The sequence below is a fragment of the Nothoprocta perdicaria genome, unplaced genomic scaffold (assembly GCF_003342845.1).
Source record: "Nothoprocta perdicaria isolate Ctin4 unplaced genomic scaffold, notPer1 scaffold_124, whole genome shotgun sequence".
Classification (NCBI taxonomy): domain Eukaryota; kingdom Metazoa; phylum Chordata; class Aves; order Tinamiformes; family Tinamidae; genus Nothoprocta; species Nothoprocta perdicaria.
The window spans coordinates 1,807,600-1,825,774 of NW_020454361.1; the positions used below are offsets into that span (position 1 = coordinate 1,807,600).

General features: G+C 57.7%; 2 protein-coding genes across 2 annotated transcripts in view; one reads left to right on the forward strand and one right to left on the reverse strand.

The window, feature by feature from the left end:
* Positions 1-7,902: 7,902 nt before the first annotated feature.
* On the reverse strand, positions 7,903-12,980 carry YIPF6 (Yip1 domain family member 6). Its single transcript, XM_026054625.1, has 6 exons — positions 12,852-12,980; positions 12,442-12,520; positions 12,123-12,165; positions 10,850-10,975; positions 10,586-10,743; positions 7,903-10,331 (listed from the first exon to the last, which is right to left on the reverse strand). Exons 1-6 carry the CDS (start codon positions 12,960-12,962, stop codon positions 10,213-10,215), a joined length of 636 nt encoding a protein of 211 aa, XP_025910410.1. The 5' UTR covers positions 12,963-12,980; the 3' UTR covers positions 7,903-10,212.
* Positions 12,981-13,864: 884 nt separating this feature from the next.
* The window catches only part of OPHN1 (oligophrenin 1), a 55,008-nt gene continuing 50,697 nt past the window's right edge, over positions 13,865-18,175 (forward strand). Inside the window, exon 1 of the mRNA XM_026054644.1 lies at positions 13,865-14,018. Coding sequence (XP_025910429.1) covers positions 13,865-14,018 — 154 coding nt within the window. The remainder of the gene's footprint in view (positions 14,019-18,175) is intronic.

Genomic DNA, 18,175 nt, shown 5'->3' on the forward strand with positions numbered 1-18,175 from the left:
GTATAAAAGACAAAAAAAAAAGAGAAAAAATAAAAAACTCGCAGTTTCCGACCGTTTTTTTGGGGCCGTTTCGGGCCTTTTGGCGCCGCGATCCCGGCGTGCCCCGCGCGCGGCCCCGCGTTGCCGGGCAACGGCCTCCCCCGCCCGCGTTGCTTGGCAACGCCCCCGCCCTGCCGCGCGCGTTGCTTGGCAACGCCCCCCCCCGGCCTCCCACCTCCCGGCGTGCCCCGCGCGCGGTTGCCGGGCAGCCACCCCGGAAGTGCCGCGATTCCCGGCGTTCCCCGCGCGCCGCTCCCTTCCCGCTCCCCGTAGGCCTCCGTTTCCCGCCGTGCCCCGCGCACGACTTCCGGTTGCTCCCCCGCAGGCCTCCGTTTTCCCACTTGCCTTGCGGGGCGCTTCCGGTCGGCCTCCATTTCCCGGCGTGCCTCGCGCGCCACTTCCGGCCGCTGCCCCGGGAGTAGTTCCGTAATGGGAGTGGGCGTGGCCGACGCAGAACCACGCCCACTTCTTGTTGCGTCACGCGGAGAGGCGGGGCCTGGTGGGCGTGGGAGGCGCGCCGCAGGCTCCGCCCACACCGGGGGGTCACGTGGGCTACAGGCGGGCGGGGCGGGGGCGGTGACGTAGGCGATGGTTGTTTCCAGTGGGCGGGGCCCGCGCGTGCGCGCGGGGGGGCGGTGCCGGGCCGGGCCGGGCCGGGCGGGGCGGGGGCGGTGCCGCCGATTCAAACCCTGCGCCGCGGCTCCGTTGGTCGCGGCCGGCCCCGCATCGCCGCGCGATTCCCGGCGGATCCGCGCGTTTTGAAAAGAAACGGGCGTCCCTGGCCGGCCGGCCCCGTCGCAGGGCCGGGACCGCGGGAGCCGCGCGGCCCGGGGCCTCCCCGCCAAAGACACCCGGAGGTCGCTGGAAACCCAAACCCCGCCGGTTTCGGTTTTCAGCCCGGCCCCTGCTCCAGCCCTTCAGCGCCCTCGCAGAGCGCTCGGAATTTGCCTCCCTGCGGGATAAACTGTCCCCGGCGCCGCTAACGCTCCCGTCCCCGGGTGCCCCCACGCGCCCAGCTGGGGCCACGGCCACCACGACCATGACCGTGAGCAGCTCTGCGGGCAGGGGGCCCTTGGCAGCGGCAGATATGGGATAAAACTGCAGGGGAGAAGGCTGAGACCCCTCAGCCATGCCCGGCTGCTCAATGTGCCTCTATTCATGGCTCCTTAGCTGCCTTTGCAAACGTCTGTGTGAGCCAAGGTTTGCTCCGAAACCGTAATAAAAGGAAATGCTGCAAACGTCTGTATGAGTAACCATGTATAGAGGGCTGCAAGCAAGGTCTCTCTTTGTGGACATGTAGGAAAAACAGCACCCGCTTCAGAGTCGCTTCCAAAACAAGCTACAGCAGCTCTGGCATCACCGGGATGGAGCCTCCGCTCGGGACAGCAGTGGGGAAGAAACTGGCTGCGTGTGGGTAGCGAGGAACGAGGAGAGGGGCCGCGCACGGCCCGAGCAGCAGTGCCCCGAGCCCGGCTCTCCACCGCCGCGCGCTGCTCGTGTTTCAACGCGCAGCAGCAGCCGCCAAAGGCCGCGCAGGGGAGCAGGGGGCAGCGGCCGAGGCCGTGGGATGGGGCTCAGGCAGCAAGGCGCTGGCAGATGCCCTCTGCCCACACAGATGCCACCCAGCCCCTATGTGACAGCACCTGCCTCCGTGCAAGCCACTGCAGGAGCATCCCGGGCTCCAGGGCGCAAGGATGGGGGATGCTCCGAACCCCATGCCTGGCCCCAGGACAAACATAGCCATGGACACACATCCCTTAATACCAGGTCTCAGCGGCAAAGAGGGACAGTGCTCAGAGCATGTCAGGGAAGGCAAGAGGGGACATAGAGTGACAGCCAGACACACAGATCCGAGAGGACACAGCAGCGGCAGCCGGACACACAGACCCGAGCAGGGGCAGTCGGGGGGGCGCCAAAGCCGCAGGACCGAGCGGGGCCGTGGAGCTGCAGCTGCCATGGGAGGAGGCCCCGCGCGTGAGACATCCCCTACATGTCCCCCCATGTCCCCGCTCTGCGGCTCCCGGGTGCAGCGGGACGGGCCCCACGGGGCAGGGGGCGGCCCCCACGGGGCAGGCACGCGGGCTATGGCACCATCGGTGCCAGCTGCCGCCTCCATCTCCCCGTTGCTCATTCCTCACATTCTGGCTCCGGTCCCGGCCTGGCCCTGAGCACAGCGCCTTCGTGCTCGTTCCTGCTGCACCAGGGGCAGGGACAGGGACAACCTCGCGTGCGTCCCCCAGGCAGCGCTCGGCCCGCGGGGACGCGGGGGGCGGCACCGGCTGCTGCGGGACCAGCTCCTGGGGCGGCCCAGCCGTTCCTGCAGTCCTGGTCCCCCGGCCGGGGCCTTCGCGCTTGGGCCATTCCCAAAGGAAGGATTCCTCGGGAAGAGCAGAGGCAGCTCCGAGCCCATGGCCATTCCCAAAGGAAGGATTCCTCGGGAAGAGCAGAGGCAGCTCCGGGCCCAAAGCCATTCCCGTTTCCTCTTGGTCTCGTCACTTTTTCCGCTGGGGCTCTGGCAGCAGCTGCACTGGGAGGTGACACAGGACAGGGCCACACAGCACAGTCAGGACATGCGGCCCTCCAGGTGCTCACAAATACATGGATTCATTGTCATGGATGATGGAGATACCTCTGCCCTGCTGAAAACCAGGAAATCCCTGCAGAAAGGGCAAGAGCCGCAGAGCTCCAAGCTGCCCCACCACAGAAGTGCTGCAGCCAGCACCTGGTTGCACAGACTGCTCGGATGGGAATTAGCCCTGTTCCTACTTTCAAATAAATAAATAGTCAGCGCAAACAGAAGAAAATTGTCTCCTTCCCAGGGCCTGGGGAACAGGCCACAGGCTTCTGCCTGTTTTTGCAGCTTCTTCCTATCCAGTGATGTCAAAAGCATTCAAGTAGTTTTAAATCGAGGCTCCATCTTCTGCAGAGCAGGATGTTATCCTTGCAGGTCTCCAGTACTTGCCTTGCTCACACAGGCACTGTCAATGGCAGTTAAGGCTGGTAGCCTTCCCAGTGCCGCCCTGCGTGCAGGGCGAGCGGCCGGCAGTGCCGCTGCTGGCGGTGCCGGGGAGTGCGGGGCGCCGCGAGCCCCCGCACAGACGGGCGGCTGGTGGTGCCGGTGCCGGTGGTGCCGGGGAGTGCGGGGCACCACGAGCCCCTGCACAGATGGGCGGCTGGTGGTGCCGGTGCTGGTGGTGCTGGTGGTGCCGGGGAATGAGGGGCGCCGCGAGCCCCCGCACAGACGGGCGGCTGGTGGTGCCAGTGCCACCGGGGAGTGCGGGGCGCCGCGAGCCCCCGCACAGACGGGCGGCTGGTGGTGCCGGTGCCGGTGCCACCGGGGAGTGCGGGGGCCGCGAGCCTCCACGCAGACGGGCGGCTGGTGGTGCCGGTGCCGGTGGTGCCGGGGAGTGCGGGGCACCGCGAGCCCCCGCGCAGACGGGCGGTGTAGAGGGGCATTAGCGTGCGCTGATTTCCCCCCTCCGCACTCCAAGCGGGCATTCCCGGAGGTCAGGGAGAGAACAGCTGCCGCAGAGCAGGCGCTGGCCCTGTTGGCGCAGCAGGAACAGTAACCCCTTTATTGCAGCAATGCCCGATGGCCGGGCGGCTGCTGCAGGGCCCGGGCAGCACAGGACGCGGGTGGCACGGGGCGGGCAGCGCAAGGGGGAGCCCCCGACAGGCTCTGCGCGCAGGGGTCACAGCAGCAGCAGCAGCAGCAGCAGCAGCAGTAGCTGCAGTGGGTGCAGTGCTGGCCTCCCGCGCGGGCAGTGCTGCAGTGCCAGGAGGCTGCGAGGATGAGGAGGCTCCCGGGGGAGGGCAGGGGCGCCCTGCACCTCCTGCTCCTGGCCGTGCCCAGCTCCTGCGCCAGCACAGAGCAGGAGGTGCCGCTTGGGGCTGCTCGGACCAAGCCCTCCCCTGCAGCGCAGCTGGTCCTCCCGCAGCCCCACACCCTGGCAGGGAGGGCTCTGGGTGCAGCGGTGCTCCAAACTGCTCCCGGGGGACCCCGGGCACCCCCGGGGCTGCAGGTGCCTGTGCAGAGGGTGCCGGAGCAGCCGAGCTGCCTGACTTGCAGCCACCCCGAGGAGACACGCGGCCCTGCCCGGCCCCACGCGGCGCCCGGCACCTGGGCCTCCCTCCAGCCCTTTCCACCATCTATTGAGGAACGAGTGCTATTTCCAGCAGGGCAGCTGCTGCTTCTCCTTTGTGGAAGGATGGGCAAGCTGTTAACCTGCCCAGGGCTGGTGCTGTGATCAAAACAAGGGAAACATCCTGGCCCTTGTCCATGGGTGCATTGAACCCCACGGCCAAGGCCGCCAGCCCGGCCCCTGCCCAGGAAAACTGGGAATAGAGCCAGTCCCTGCGGATCCCCAGGGAAACCGCCGCTTTCCAGGGGCAGAGGCGGAACAGGGAGAAGCAGCACGTTACACATGCAGTATTTATCTGCTGCATTTACATTCCTCTGATATCTTCAGTTTCAAATGCTGATAACATTTCTTTCTTAACTCTAAAACACAGAATCCTGAATTGATGCTGAACTTGTCAAAAAAGCCTAAGCCAAGTCCCTGGCCTCTTCTCCAATTCCCCAAGAGCGTAAGAAGACATCCCACGCTGAATGGTCCCACAGAGGTCCTGGCAACGGCTAAATCTGCATTTTCCTCCTCAAAGAGATTATAAATGCATGGTATTCACAAATAAAACACTCCTTAACTTTGCACATGTGCCAAAGCCAACTAAACGGTGCAGTTGGCTGGTCCCCACAGAGGCTCTCAAAAATGCCCAGCGTTCGGAGACCACAGAGGACCCCTGAAATCCGGAGTCGGTGCCGTTCTGGAGGCTCTTGCTCCGCTCCCCGAGATGGCTCCGAGAACACAAGCCCGTGGGTAACGCTCCGAAACTTGAGCGCTCGGGCAGCTCAAGCCCTGGATCAGCAAGTTCCACTGAAGTGAGAAGCTTGGCCCTGGCGGGGAGGCCGTCCTGGCTTTCCCCGAAACAGGCAGCCTCCCGGTGCCCATCTGCTCCGGGCCGTCTCCTGCCTCGGCTGCCCCCGTCTCCGCTTTCAAAGCGCAGCATAGGAGGAGGGTGACACCAGGAGCAAAAATAGCAGCCCCAGCGGGGCCGAAGCAGAAATACTCCCAATAGAGTACGTGCCGCTGGGCCGGGCGCCTCCGCTCCGCACCACGGTCACTGGAAGGCCAGGCTTTTTTTACCCGGGGTTTCAGCGTGTGCGAGCGGCCGCGGGACGGCCCGGGCGGGGGGCAGAGCTTCGGGACCCCAGGAGCGACAGCATGGGCCGGGCGCGGGTGGCATCGCGCAGGGACGCGGCTCGGAGCCGCCGCGCGAGCCGGGGAGCAGCGGGTCCGGGAGCGCCGGAGGGGCTCCTGCACCACCTCCAAACCCATCACCTAGCAGGCCACCGCAGCACCAGCTCCAGCAGGGCACAACGGCAGAGCCCAAAGATTTAGGACCTTCCTAGATAGATAAAAACTTAGATGAAAGCTTCCTAGATAGATAAAAATGCCCAGCGTTTAAAGAGAAGCAGAGTTTTCCCTCTTCCCATCCTTGCATCCTCAGAAAGACCCTTAGGAAAGCTGAAGTGTGAGGCTTCAGGTTCTTTTCCTTTGTGTGCTTGGAATGCATTCTCCCCAACATGCTTGCAATACATTTGTTCCAAAACCAGCACTGCAGTTCACCTGGGGAGAGCAGCGACTCGGCTGCCCTAAGCACTAACATCACACCAGGGAGCCTGTGGGTGCCATTGTTTAAATATATTTGAAAAAACAGAACTAGCATGGAGACTTTTTCAATAAATTACAGGCAAGCTAAAGAAATTGCAGAGCTCTGAGTGATATTGAATGAAGAGGAAACGGCTTTTAGGATTAAATCTGTACCCCATAAATGATTTCAAGTGTGTTAAATTCCAGCACCCGAGGCCGCGCAGCGCAGGGGGGTCTGCGCAGGTCTGTGCACCAAGGAGAGCGGCAGCGAGAGGCTGCCCCAGCACTGCCCTTCACAGGCCCCCTCGGCGCAGGGCGGACCCAGCGCGTCCCCAGCCCTTCTTGCAAAGCACAATGCACAGACACTTTCCCTAGGAGCACCACCTAGTTTAGCCCTGCGTTTCTGCTTTACATTCCTCATGTCTCTCTTGAAATAGGGAGTTCCCTATTTTAAGGAGCGATTTGAGCAAAACTCGCCCTTTTCAGTCTCCAGTGCTTTGGAGAATCTTTGCACCCTGCAGTGCACGCGCGCAGGGTGACAGGGTTCAGGGAAAACACCCAGGCTGGCAATCAGAGCGGTACTTCCCGCGCCGAGTAGTTTTGTCGCTTCTTAGTCTTAGGGGGGCTGAGAACAAAATGCAGAAGAAGCTGCACAAACAAGGGCTTCTTTCCCGCTCTCAAGGCGCCGTCCCTCGGCACGGGCGCACACGGAGCCCCGCGCGCCAGGCTCCTGCACAGCCGCTGCGCGACCAAGAGCAGCGCCCTGGCCGGCACCAAGGGACATTTAACCGCTTTCCACTAAAGCTGCCTATGCACAACTTAACTGCAGTTGCTTGAATGCATATGTGGCTAGTTATCAACCTGGAAAAAGTGGTAAAATTTAGCAATTTCCCCAATGCCATAGTAAACAGTCCTTGAAAAGAATTGTCACTTGTTAAATAAAAAGCAATCTGCTTGGTAAAAAGACAATAAATATTACAGGAAAGGCAAACTAGATAAAAACGCAATTGCATAAAATAAGTCAGGCTCAAAATTTTGAGCATCTAAGGAGTCGGTTGTGCCTCAGCTTGGAGCTTCAGAATTAATTTCCCTAACTATAAGCATTTTTTTCTCACTAATGACGAAGTCTACAGAGCAGCTTGTCAGGTCCTAAGTCTCCTCCTGCGGAACAGAGCGAGCGAGGGGGGACAGGGTCCTTTCTGCCCAAAGCCCCGGAGCCTGCAGGGCCGCGCTGCCCTCTTGTGACCACTAGCAGACTTGTCGTTTCAGCTGAAAACCCTCCTGCATTTCCAGGCGCACTGAGCTCCGTACCTTCTGCTTCTGCAGGTGACAACCCACCCGTGACCGCGGGCTGTTCTGGTACCTTCCTCAGGCCCAGCTCTGTGCGAAGGTCCAGGTCCTGCACAAGGACGCGCTGCGGACAGCGCGACGTGAGCACAGACGCAGCCCAGGGCTGCCGCGCGCTCGTCAGCGACGCTCCACGGAGCCGCCTTCCCGAAGGATCCGCTGGGCCGAGTCCCCATGGAGCAGGCCGGGGGAGCTGCGCCCCGAGGTGGCCCTGGAGCTCAGGGCACAGGGCTCCGCGCTGCGGGATCGGCACCAACGCTGGCACCAACGCGTGCAGCGCCCACAGTTCTCCCATCACACACAGGACCACACGCACCCTCTTCTGGGCAGTTTAATTAAAGTTAATAATTAAAACCAGGTGTTTGCATTTTCATTGGTTTTCAACAGAGCAAAAAGAAACTCAAGCACATTCAGCAACTGCAAGTGATGAACAGCATCAGAACCTCAGTGGGAAAGCAAGCCTGGCTCGTGTGCCGTAAACCAGGCTCCACAGGAAGGCCGGCTCCCATCACACACGGCAAACGAGACGAACGGCAGCACTTACAGATCCTGGACTCGCTCTTCTGGAGGCAACGATGAAGTAAAACAGACAAAAACTCCACACAAAACATGTAACTTTATTCTTCTGAAGGTATGAATTCTCAGAAAAAAAAAAAAAAAAAAAGAGTTCCCTGTTTGCATCCTGCCACCTAAAACTTTATGTCTCTAGCAATATAAATCTACTTGAAGATTTTACTGCTTTGAAAGTAAAGGATTACCTTGAGCCAAAAGCAAACTTTTGCCATCCAACTGGTATACCTCTACCTACTCTTTCACATTAAAAACATCTCTCAAATAAAACCCTCAGCCACTTTAAAAGTAAATCTAGTAAATACAAAAATAATTCCCTCCCCTCACCATAAGCCAAGAATAGTCCATCACAAGAAAAGCCTTTAGGAGCCTTGGCTATAAGTCAAAGACAAGCAAGGAAAAAGCTGTGATTATTTTGGTTAATTCCTCTTTGAAAGTCCTCTTCCTTTTGAAGGGCATGCAGCGTCACCCGAGCGTTACTGCGTTACACCCTTCCCACAGTGTCAGTCGCACCCTCGGGACACCGCGGCCCCAGGGTGCTGACAGGACCTGCTACACGGCCAGACCAAGGTGCCTGCGGCAGCGGTGCTCCACGTGGGCTCGGAGCACCCCGCCGTGTTAGCACACAGCTCTGCTACCTCCTTCTCCCTCGACTACCTCTTTCTAGCTTCATAAAGATGAGCAAACGTTTATATGGACAATTACAACTTGAAAAATTCACATTCTGCATCAGTAATAATTTACGCAATTTCAGAAACTCCCCGTTTCTTTTATATTTATGTATATAAAAGGCTACAACAGATACACACCAAGGTGTAAGAATGCAAAACCAGCCTTCGGCTTCTGCACTCGCTTATGACAACTGCTCCACGTTAAGCAATGGTCCCTGCACAGTGTAATTTTTTTTTCCCTTCTCTTCACATACAGAAACATGAAATGTAGTTTTAAATTTACACATCTAGAAATTTCCATACCAACTGAAGTGTCTGCAGTGTTCACAGCAGAAACGTCACCTTTGCATTGAAATACAAACCATGCGTATTTACATCTTAACAGGACCCACTTAAGTAATTTCAGGTCTATCTGCAGACAGAGACAAGAGACAAGAGAAGGGGAATATGACACTGGTTTTCAGAAAAAGTGACATTTTACCAGCAGCTTTTTCACCTGCAGGTTTTCCAAAGCTCTTTTCTTGTATTGCTTACTCAAAACAGGTGACATTATTTCTGTACAGTCTTTAAAGAGCAGTTTTCCAGGTCTCCATCTCTGGGTTTGAGCGATCTGCACGCCTGTGCACAGTTCTCCAGTACGTACAGTATCACAGCAGAAAGTCCCCTCTCCTTTTATACAAAGTATTAGATAAAAACTTCATAGAAAAATTGCTTATTTCTCTTTAGAGGCAAGAAAAAAAATCTGCAAAACCGAATGATTTATGCTGAAAGACTGTCCATGTAAACAACTGCATGAAAGTTGCATGTAAGTAGTTAAGACCAGAATGCATAGGCCACTTCACAGCAGCCACTACCTTCAAACTAATTTATTTCCTGTCCTCGAGCCCTGTTTAAAAAACTTCTGGGCTTAAGTCCCTATTTGGTATGTTGGCATCCAAAGATCTCATGTGGTGAAACCTAAAGCCACTTCACAAAAGCCAGTTTATTTATGCACTGGTTCACACTCTCCAGATGCTCAACTTTGTGCTGTAAATATGCAGCACAGCAATAACTACATCCCTGTTGCAAAACGATCTTGTTCCTCCAGGACTTGGACTCCCTAATCTAGGGTCACAGGAAAAATGTGCAACTCTGCAGTGTAGACACTCCCTTCTCACAAGATCCGTGGATCTGCCAGTGCAACTACCATGGTCAAGGCATCTGGTTAGCACACTCTTCCTCAACACGGGAAGTGGCTGGAACAGAAGTACACACCACACCAAAAGGAGCCACGGCAGCTCCCTTCTGCCCCGCTCCAGGAAAGCGCAAAATGGACTCAAATGGATTTTTTACTAAAATCCGATCTCAGAGTGAAAGTTCATGGTCCTGTGATGCACTTAATACACATTCCACCATCCTGTACATGAATGAAGAAAACAAAAGGAGCCAAACACGTATTTTACCTACCAACACATAACAACAATTAAGTTCTATTATTTCATAAGGCATATTCATCTTGGGTGAGAATTCAAGCACAAGCAAGAATCCTGCTAAGTCGTGTAACCTATAACTTCATCTATCAAACTCCAGGAAGTCCCAAGGTCTCTCCCCTCCTCAGACAGAACAGTCCCTGTCATAGCAGTTGCGTGGTTTTTTATATATTTAAAACTTAAGAAAAGAATGGGGTTAAATAAAAGTCTCAGTAGATGGATTTCTGTAACTTTCAAGAACAGGGACAAACAAATGACCAGTTTTGCAGTTCTCAGGCTTTATCCCATAACCTGCCTTTTTACAATATCTATCTATACATATGTATAAATTAGAGATAAAGCCACAATTAACTGCAACATTCAGGAAAACCTTCAGTCCGTATCAGAGTCTCTTTTGAGCTCGCATCACTGAGGAGTAAAGGTGAGGATCATCCAGCTGATAACAAAGTAGAAGAGGAAGATGGGGTAGACAACCAGTGCCTTGCGGTTTGGAGGCTGACTGTCTGCCAGGAACGCCGTAGACGCTGTGACACAGAAAAAGAAAGGTACATAAATGTCAACAGCATAAAATTAGAAATATACAGATGTAAAAATTTTAACATAGTAATGCAGATCTTATTTTAAGTGTAAAGACAAAGAGTAAAATTGAATATTCCACTGCTCCGGTCCAGTGCTGTCTAACCACCAGTTAAAGCTTTATTATAACAGAAAGAGAAGTGTTGGCTGGCACTAACCAAGTGCCAAGTGGGCTGGCACTGCCCCTCAGGCCGGCACTCACCCAGCGTGGACCAGGCAAACATGGCTAGAACCACGAGCAGACGCACGACGAAGCCGACGGTGCCAGAGCTGGCCAGCAGCACCAGCCTGCACACCAGCATCGCCACCGTCAGGGGCAGGACGCAGTAACCCAGCACACACAGGCTCTGAAAAAAGGATCTAGAAACAAGTGATAGAAACAGGGGAAAAAAAAACGTCAGACCAAAGCACCAGAAAATTCCCATAAACTGGAGTATAGTAACTGCTCTAGGAAACCAGCACTCACATAGTTCCTCCAAGCAGCTTTGAGTTTAGTGTGATAACAACTGCCCCAAACCAGATGATGACAAAGACCTCAGCAAATTGGGGCCCTCCGTCTTCTTTGCTATCTGCTGATCCACCCTGGAGCATCCTACGGAAAGCAGCAGAAACAGAAAGTCAACTACACTTGACAACTGGATTTTTGCAGACTGAGAATAGATGACAGAACGGGAGTCCACAGGGTGATTCCTAAATAAGCTGCACAACAGTCACTTTTCATCCGTTTCTGATTTTTTTCCCTCTATTCTTCATAGAAAAGTTGAGAGCACTTAGTTGAGGGCACTTCAGTTCACTTGTTTTTGTGGACTACGTAGAAATATAAAGGGGAATAAAATCACAGACAATAGGCTAGGCAATGAAATCTAAGTACAAAGAATCTGATAAACTCTCAAAGCAGCCAGTGCGCTGCATGATAAAACAGGTAAACCTTAAGGAAAGCTTAATAAATCTCCACGCAGAGAAAGAACAAAGAAAGCAGCAGGCACCTTAAAATATATATATAATATATATATATATATATACACCTAAGGCAAAGTAAATATTTACTCTTATGTTTTAAGTCCTGAACACACCCTACAGCTCTTTGCTCTGGATGCTGCGAGAGCTAAGCAGGCAGTTGCGCTTACCCGAATTAACTCGGGTTTGAATACTGCGCTATTGCAACGGCTCCAGACTCTTTGGCTTTGCTATTCCATTCCCGAATCCTGCAGTGAAGCAGGAAACACGCAGGTGAAGGAACGCAGCAAGGAGCGAGCAGGAGGGACACCGCAGTGCGGGCGCTCCCCAGGCGACGGGCGCCCCGCGGCCCTTCGGGAGGGTGTCGAACATTGGGGCTGCCGGGGGGCCCCGCGCCCGGCACCCCTGCCCCGCGGCCCCCTCGGCCACCGCGCGGCAGCTCCCTGCGCTCCGGCTGGGCAGCGGTGCCAGCAGCGCCCGGGGCCAAGCGAGCCGGCCGCGGCGGCAGGAACGGTAACCGCCGAGAGCAGCGATCCTGAGCGAGGGCACAGGCAAGGGCTCACCCCGAGGTTCCAAACTCGGAGCAGGAAGGTCTGAACGGGATGCCAGAAATGCAATTCGTAAGAAAGCCAGGAAACAGCACTGTTTGTGCTAGAGCCAGCAAGCACCAGAAAAGGTTAACTACAGCACATACAATCCGAAATCCTTAAGCTCTCATTTCCCTCATGTGGGGGACTCAGAAGACAAACAACTCCCGCTTCCCAAACTCTGCAGGTACTTACAGTGCAAGCGAGACACAAAGCACCAGGGGGCCCCAAAGATCCCCTGCAGGAAACGGGCAGAAAAAGAATATTAGAACAACGTTCAGTGCCAAAACACCCTCTCCCAACTCCTGATGCATCACTTTTCATATCAAACTAACATATTTTTCTTAGCATCTTACATTACATTCCGTATATGGAAAGTACGCATAACTTATCCAAAACAATAGAAAGAACAACAACAACAACAAAAAAATGTAATGAATTCTTCCTTTCTAGTGCAAGCAAAATCCATAGATAACTTGCTCCTTCAGGAGCCTGAAGGTCTTCTGACACGTACAGTCTCTAAGGAGGGCACTGCTCTTTTTGGGATACATGACATGCACAAACTTCTTCCCAACGGCCTTGAGATCTCTCATCTGAAAGAGAGGGAAGAGAGCGTTAATATATGACTTAACAGAAATTACAGCTCACACCTACAGCAAAGCAGAAAGAAGTGAAGTAGCATCAACTTTAAATCAAGAGAGGATCTAACCTTAACCATGACATTTTCTGCAGCATCCCCTGCAGCAAAACAACACCTACACTTCCACCCTCCTTAACAAGGCTGTTCCGTGCTTCAATAACGCCTTATTAAGGAGAACGACTGGGTTGCTCCTGTGGGACAGGCGGGCCATCCCGACACGCTGCCTTTCCGGGGCTCGGGGCTCCCGGGGCCCGCGCGAGGCCGCCCCGCTGCCGCCCACTCACGATGGTCTCGCGCACGGGCTCGTCCAGCGTGGAGAAGTCCTCGTCGGGCGAGGGGGCTCCCACGGGCACCGTGATCTCCCCTTCCACGGGGATCTCCTCGGACACCGACATATCTGCAAGATCTGCAAACTGAGTGTTCACGAGACGTTCAGAGCGGGAGGCGGAGCCGCCCGGCCCGCGCCCCGGCCCCGGCCGCGCCGGGAGGACACGCGGCCCCTCCCCGCTCCCGGTGCCGGTCCCGCCCCGCCCCTCACCAGCGGATCCGCGCCGCCGCCGCCGCTCCCCTCCGCCGCCGCCATCTTGGCCCCGTCGTCGCCGCCGTCTGGGCGACGTGGAGACGGGAGCTGACGTCATGGGGGAGCGCGGCGCGTGGCAAAGGCGTCACCGCGGCGGAGCGTCCCTGGCAACGCCCCGCCCCCGCCTCGCCCCGCCCCTGCCCCGCCCCTGCAGCCGCCGTGAGCCCTTTTCAGACATAACCCTTTTGTCTTTAGCCTCTTATTAAACCTGCTAAAAGGCGATACACCTGTAAACTTTGGGATGAAAATTAAATATAATGGGGCTTTTGATTATGTTATTTTAAAGTAAATTTTTGTCTGCTAAAACGCTTTATAATCTAAAACCTTTAGGAAAGTGTCTGGCAGAATCTCCCTGTTCTTGCCTAATAAAGAGGAAATAAACCATTTGCTCCTTTAATCCCTATGTTAAGCCTAAATTAATCCAGTGTAGGAGGGGGCGCAGCCGGGGCGGGCTGCGTTGTTGCCAGGCGACGGCTGCGTTGTTGCCTGGCAACGGCTGCGTTGTTGCCTGGCGACGGCGGCGGCACCGCCCGGAGCGGCGCGGGGGGGCGTGGCCGCTGGAACCGAACCGAACCGAACCGAACCGAACCGGACCGGCCCACCGAACCGGAGCCGGGCGGGGCGGAGGCGGCCCGGGCCGAAGCGGGGCCGCGCGATGGGCGGGCCCCCGAGCCGCCCGTAGCCCGGCGGGCGGCAGCGCGGGGCGGCGGCGCCGCCATGGGGCACCCGCCGCTGGAGTTCAGCGACTGCTACCTGGACAGCCCCGACTTCCGCGAGCGCCTCAAGTGCTACGAGCAGGAGCTGGAGCGCACCAACAAGTTCATCAAGGAGGTCATCAAGGACGGCAACGCGCTCATCGCCGCCATCCGCGGTAAGCGGCGGCGGGGCGCGCCGGGCCCGGCTCCTTTGTCCGCTCCAGCCCTTCCCGCCTCACGGGCAAGCGCGGCCAGAAACGCTCCCTGCGCGAGGGATAACGCTGCGGTTGCGTCACATAACGTGTAAATGAAGTACCGAGCAGGGCCGCGCGGGGCCGGCCGGGGCGCCCGGCCCGGGGGTCGCGCGGCGTCCCGGGGGTCGCGCGGCGTCCCGGGGGTCCCTCGGCGTCCCGGGGGTCCCTCGGCGTCCCGGGGGTCGCTCGGCGTCCCGGGGGTCCCTCGGCGTCCCGGGGGTCCCTCGGCGTCCCGGGGGTCCCTCGGCGTCCCGGGGGTCGCTCGGTGTCCCGGGGGTCGCGCGGCGTCCCGGGGGTCGCTCGGTGTCCCGGGGGTCGCGCGGCGCCGCGGCGCCCCGGCTGCTGAGCGAGGAGGAGGAGAGGGCGCGAGCGGAGCCGCGGTATCTGCGGGGAGCACCGAGCCCTGCCCTGTCCCGAGGGACGAGGCACCATCGCAGCGGGTCAGCAGCGCCCTGGCGAACGTGGGTGCTGCCTTCATCCCGCTGCTCGGGGCTCCTTCCCCCCTGCTCCGTCCGCGGTCGCGGCTCGGGGTGCAGCGGCACCGGCAGCCCGTGCCCGCGGAGCGGCCTGGCACCGGGAAGCGCAGCAACGGGAACGGCCGCGGCCGCAGAACGCGGGAAGCGGCGGTTGCTGCGGGACGGGGCCTCCTTCGGGGGTCCCTCGGGAAGGAGGGGAGCGGGGCCGGCCGCAGGTCCACGCGGTTCTGCCGCTGTCGCCTCCGTCTGTCGCTCCCGCGGCTCAGGACCCCCCTTTCTGCCTCTCCCGAGGCCCCGCCGCGGGTGCCGCATCCTGGCGCGTTTCCCCCGGCTCGCGGCGCCGAGCCCAGCGCACCCCAGAGCCGGGAGCACCGGCGTTGGAGGCACACGGTGCCGTTGGTACCGCTGGAACACAGGATTTAGAGCAGATGAATTCAGTTCCCGGTTTGCCCACGGGCTGTGGAAATGCCCAACACCTGCTTTCCCAGAGACACAGGCTGGTCAGCCTGGAGCAGCAGTGGGACCTGCGGACGTGGTTGCAGCCCAGTGCATCTACATGTAAAGAGATGCTTTAGTTTGTGCAACCGTGTCGTATTTGTGTGAACTACCTGCAAAAGAGGAGCAGCCCCTTTGGGGGGAAATGGGATCTGCCTGGTTTCTGTGGGAGCTGCCATAAGGAGATCCCAGGTTTGGGCTTAGGAACCTGGAACTACCCTGAAGTTGTCTTCTATTTTCCATTTACCAAACACTAATAATAATAATAAAAAGTAGAGCATGGCCTGATAATTGAATAAACTCTAAGTATATGAAGTCATGTGTTGGGTGAAACCCCATGGTTTTGAGCTAAAGTCCATGGTGCAAGGTGCATATATGTTGTTTTTCTTTGCTGCTGCCGGTGTTTTTTCAGCTGTCCAGGTGGTTTAAGCAGTGCAAAGCTGCCCACTAGTCAGTGAAACCTTGGAGGAAATCTAGCAGACGCTGCAGAGTCTCGCTTTGTTCCCGAGAAAACGCCAGCACGCACCCATCCTCGTGGCGCACAGTCCTTCCCATGCCCTGCGTTGGGGCTGGCTGCTCCGCTCCGTGCGGCTTGAAGGCGGGAGGACGTGCAAAAGTGCCTCTGGAGTCGGGAGGACCCGAAAAAGTGCCTCCCGTGTCGCTGTGCCGGGAGGCGGCTGTGCGGGGAGGCCGCGGGGGCTGCGGGCAGCGTGGCACTGCGGGGGCATCCGCGCGCGGCGCAGGCACCACGCAGCAGCCGAGGCACCCGGCTCCACGGAGCCGCTGCTGGAAGCGCTTCCGCGGAAGAGCCGCCCGCCCGGTGCTGCCGGCGCCTGCGGAGCGCGAGCAGCCGGGCAGGGGTGGCGGGCAGCTCTGCAGCGGGCGCCGCGGCCGCGGGAGCCGTCCCGTGGGGCTGCGGCTGCCCAGGGCCCCGCGCACGGCCCGGCCTCCTGGACAGGCAGCACCCGCTGCCGGGCGCCCTCGGCCCCTCCGAGAGCTCAGGCACAACCGAGTACTCTTCCCTTACGGACTCTGAAACGTTGCCAGCTGAGATAAATAAACCACAGATGGCAAAGCTCCCACGAGAGCCCCGCGAGGCCCAGGGTCGGCCTGGCTTCTTGGGCTCCTGCACTCACACTGCTGCCTTTGCAAGTGATTTTTTCCTTATTGCTGCCTGAAGGGGGAAAAAACCTTCCCCTGCTATACGTAGTCATCCTATCGGACTGTGCCAAATCAGACGTAAAGCTGGCAAAAGCGAGGAAAAGGACTGCTCATTTGCAATGATGTTGGGCTTACAAATTAATGATAGCTAATAAGTTAATCTGGGTCAGAGATGCAAGTTATTTTTGTTGTAAAGTTGGCTATATCCCATCTTTTTAGTGCCAAAAGTATTTTGAATCACTAGGAGAGCCAGGTTGCCGTTTGAGTTCTATATGTTGTACTGCCCCAGTTCCGCCCCGCGTGCTGGAGAGGCTCCCAGGGAACCTCGGGACCGTTCCAGGCTTTCAGGGCGATGCTGTGGAGCGGGTCCCGGGAGCTGCGGGCTCCTGTTGTGGCGTCCCCTGGGAGCTTCTGCCTCCTGCAGTACCTGCCCGGGCTCACGGGTACTTCTTGCTCGACCTGCTCGAAAGGTGAGGAAACGTGTGCTCAGGTGGCCTGCGTTGTGGCAGCATGTTCAGCGTCTGTTCCCAGTGCTGTCACTGATCCCTACCTGATAAACCTCATCTGTCCCTCCTGAGGTCTGCTGCGTCCCCTACGCTCGCAGAGCCAGACCAGGGAAGCCTGGTCCTGTGTGTAGGTGTCCCGTGGCTGTCCTGCGGGGCTGCTTGCCGTGTCCGTAAGCGCCTCCTGCCTCAGAGCTCCCCTGTGCCAGGTGCTCCCCGGCTGCTCCTGCCCCGGGCGTTAGTGAAACGTGGGCAGGATTTGGAGCAGGTGACGTATTTCAGGCAGTGATCGAGCGTGGTAGGAGGTAGGTGACCATGGAGCATCCTAGGCAGTGCCGGAGTGGGGGTTTATGTCGTTTTTTCTCTGTGCCTCAGCATTTTGTGGGCTTTGGTTTTTCCTGTTTTAATCTGCTGCTTGCTGTGTTCTTCTGCGTGCGTGTTAATGCAGAAACATGTTTTTCCCTGTGATCTGCTCTTACACTTACATATGTAATTAACCCGGCGCTGTTTTTACCGAATGGAATTGCGCAGTGGTATTAGCTGTATCTTTTGAAGCTGAAGGGCTTTGGGCTCTCATGCAAATACAGCGTCTGAGGCTTTGAAGTTTTGTGCTGTGCCCCTTGCAGCTCTGCGTGGCTCCCGGCTGCGGGGTGGCGCGGCCTCTCCGTGCAGCCCAGGTCTCCTCCGTGGAGCGGGAACGCCAGGCCCGGCACCCGGCGTGTCCCCAGGGCCATGTGGATGGGCCCCTTTGTACTCGGGAAGCCACTTGCCAACCAGTCCTGCTACCTGAGGAACCCGACTGCCAAGTAACAATTACATGAAAGCTTGTCTGATGCCACCGCTTAAAGCATGAAGACGCTGCTCTTCTCTCCAGGACCAGCGGTCCAGCTAGTACTGCATTGATCTGACCTAGAAATTGGTCCGCTGATTTTGTTTTCCTGGTTCTCTCCTTGCGCTTTGCCAATATGGTGCCAGATCGGAGCGTCTCCCGTAACGGAGCAGCGGCCCTGGCGAGCTGGGATCAAGCGAGTAGAGGCTCCCCGGCCAGCATGATGCTGCTGCCTTGGCACCTCTCTTGGCTTCTTTGCCAGAATCCTTTTCTCTGCTTGCAGAGCATCCCAGGACCGAGTTCGGAGTCACAGACAGAGCCAGGGCCCTGGGCTGTCCTGCCCTGCGCTGGGCTGAGCTCAGCCCAGCAGAACCACCCTCCGCCTCTCCACTAAGCTTTGAATTCAGGAGGTCTCGGAAGGTCTCAGAGAACAGACGTGTGTGCAGATGTGTTGTCGGTGCCCCTGCAGCTGAAGCCTGTACTGTCGTATTGTCGATGCTGGAGCACCGGGCGCCCTGTCAGTGTGGCAAGCTCCAGGGCAGCTCACGTAGCAGCCGTGTTCCCCTCTCCCCGCCTCTTCTAGCACTTAGCACTAAGCTGCTCCTGGGCTTAAGC